The sequence below is a fragment of the Didymella exigua genome (assembly GCF_010094145.1).
Source record: "Didymella exigua CBS 183.55 unplaced genomic scaffold M421scaffold_73, whole genome shotgun sequence".
Classification (NCBI taxonomy): Eukaryota; Fungi; Ascomycota; class Dothideomycetes; order Pleosporales; family Didymellaceae; genus Didymella; species Didymella exigua.
This window is the reverse complement of record NW_022984847.1, coordinates 32,849-35,508: the sequence shown is the minus strand read 5'-3', so window position 1 is coordinate 35,508 and position 2,660 is coordinate 32,849. Positions and strand designations below refer to the sequence as shown.

The 2,660-nt window shown below is 47.7% G+C and overlaps 1 protein-coding gene across 1 annotated transcript in view; it reads left to right on the top strand.

Annotated features, from left to right (window-relative positions):
* Window positions 1–2,650, top strand: part of M421DRAFT_44060 (uncharacterized protein) — a gene marked incomplete at both ends in the record, with an annotated part of 4,153 nt that extends 1,503 nt beyond the window's left edge. The window contains one exon of the mRNA XM_033594649.1: window positions 2,477–2,650. Within this exon, the coding sequence (XP_033442653.1) occupies window positions 2,477–2,650 (174 nt within the window). The remainder of the gene's footprint in view (window positions 1–2,476) is intronic.
* Window positions 2,651–2,660: the final 10 nt, after the last annotated feature.

The window sequence follows — 2,660 nt, the reverse complement described above, 5'->3', positions numbered from 1 at the left end:
ACTACTCTAAAGGAGTTTGAGGCCCATAGTGATGGGAAGAAGGCAAAGAAGAGGTCGCGTGTTGATAGGAGCACTCAGTCTCTAAGGCGCTGTGGCACATGTAGCAAGACAGGGCACAACGCGCGAACATGCAGTAAAGATACACAGAGTACTACAGACTAGTTTAGTATACTGTGTAGTATAATATATTATAGTTGTGTGCTGTAATGTTGCAAAGTAGGTGCAGTATTGGTGTGGTCTTGGCAAAAGTGGCCAGCTCGCTTGGGTGGCCAGCTCGCTTGTGGAGTACGTTAGTTAAATTATTTATTTATTATTATATTATAACGTATTCCACCACCCAACAGCTTAAACCACCCAACAGCTCAAAATGTCTTGGCACAACTAACACTAGTTACAAATTTCCATTTTCATCGCTATTATACAAGGAGCCTGCATACGCTGTACTAACCTCTAATTCAGAAGTCTCCTCTACATCCTTTTTACACGTTCGCGCGTTGTGCCCAGTCTTGCCGCAGTTCCCACAGCGCTGTAAAGCTGGTTGGGCTCTCTCTTGATCACCACCACGACGAGCCTTCTTCGACCGCTCAGCGGCTATAGAGGCCTCTGCGGCCACCTGGGCTGCTGCCTCACTATACTCCATTGTGCCGCCATGCTGGATCCGCTTCCTTTTGCGCGATTTCCTTTTGGTCATCACTGCTAATTGCTCTTCAAGCTCAGTAATCCGGGCTGCTTGAAGCGCGTTCTGATGCAGCATAAGCTCGCCGCCTCTAATAAGCTGAGAGAAGCCTGCCTGCACAGTAATAGGAGAACGAGTAAAGGACTCGCGTACAAGCTTTAATTGCAATCTAAACTCATGTGTATTGCTTAGAGTCTTTGACTGCCACAGCGTCTCTAGGAGGAGGGGTTCTGGCGGGGTACGCAGCTGCACTTTAAGGCGATCTAATACAACCTGCGCGTTAAGAGGGACAAGTCCTAATGCCTTAAAGGCCTTGCAATAGATTGCCTCTATAAACACGTTGCAAAACGCGTCTTTAAAGGCTAGTAGGAAGCCTTCTTTGTTAATGTGGAAGACGCGCTTGCGTGCTAAGTCTTATACGCGCTGAGAGTACTTGCGCTTTAATAGTGAGAAGCAGACCACATCAAGCAGCTAGAGGATGTGCAACAAGTGAGGTGGCATGCAGAGGGTGAGGATCTTATGTTTAAGGCAGTAGTCCTTGAAATCCTAGTTAAGGTGGCTCTCATGGCTGTCTAAAATAAGCAGCCTGTACGCCCCTACCTGGCCCGCCTTTGTATGCGTGTTAAAGTGCTTTAACTACTCTAGACTAAGCGCATTGTTTGTCTAGCTGTTCTGAGAGACTGAGAGCTTCTAATTGCGCAGTATATCTGCCTCCTTGTACTAGGTAGAGATGTGAACGCGTCCTTTGTAGATAATAAAAGGTAGGGTACAAGATCTAGCAGCGCAGACGCTCTGGATGACTGTTACCTACTCGTAATTACCTGGCTAAACGAGCTCAGGCTAAGTACGCCTCTCTGCGCCTGTAACAACCTTTATTAAGCTAATAACACCTATCTAGAAGCTAGTCTTGTTAAAGTTGTGCACGTTGTAGTCGTGTACGCCGTACTTGGCTCTAGTGTCCTCTACCAGCTTAAACCACGCGCCAATTGTCTCTGGATCCTCCTGCAGTATCCTCTGCCTATCTTTAGCTCGATTGAAGGCCATCTTAAGCTCAGCTGAGCGCGTTACAAAGCGCTCAGCCCAGTGCTTGCCAACCAGCTGCCCACCGCGTACACCCAACACTTTATCAGCCATATCTGCTACCTCGCACAGCTGGGGCGCGAATCCTTGCGAATCTAGGTTAAGGATATATTGGACGATTGTTTGCTCTTCTGTAAGCGTAAGTTTGCGGCTGTTAGGTGCTTATTTAAGGATAAATAGGGCTCCTCTAACGCGTGTAGAGAGAATGTGTTGTTTAACATTAAAAGCGCGCACAGCTGCTCTCTAGCTTTTAAATTATTTTAAATAAAGAGCTTTAAGGGCAAGGTTAACTCTACCTTTGTGTTCACATAGTAACGTGTTATGTGGTTGAGGCATGTTGCAACAAAGAGGGTGTTTGTTGTGCCAAGACATTTTGAGCTGTTGGGTGGTTTGAGCTGTTGGGTGGTGGAATACGTTATTATAATAACATGTTTTACAAGCGAGCGGGCCATACAAGCGAGCGGGCCACCCCACTAACTTTGCGCAACGTGTATACTTCAATCAACCATGGCCCCCTCCCACCACGGCTAAAACAGCTCTCATGAGGCTGATGTAAACCTCGCAATCTTAGCTCTTAATTAACGCCAAATATCAACTAAGAGATCTGCTGCCTATACGTACGGAGTCTCTCAAACTACCCTCCAACGCCGACGCGCTGGGACGCGCGCCTAACGCGATTGCCAGCCCAACTCAAAGAAGCTCACCAAGCTAGAGGAGCAGGTGATTATCAGACATATACTCGACTTGGATACACGTGGATTTGCGCCTACGTACGATGCTGTACGTGATATGGCTGATAAGCTGCTGGCTGCGCGCGGCGCTGGTCAGGTAGGCGTCCACTGGCCGCGCAACTTTGTCAAGCGTACAGACAGTCTCACGACGCGTTTCAATTGAGCGTACGATA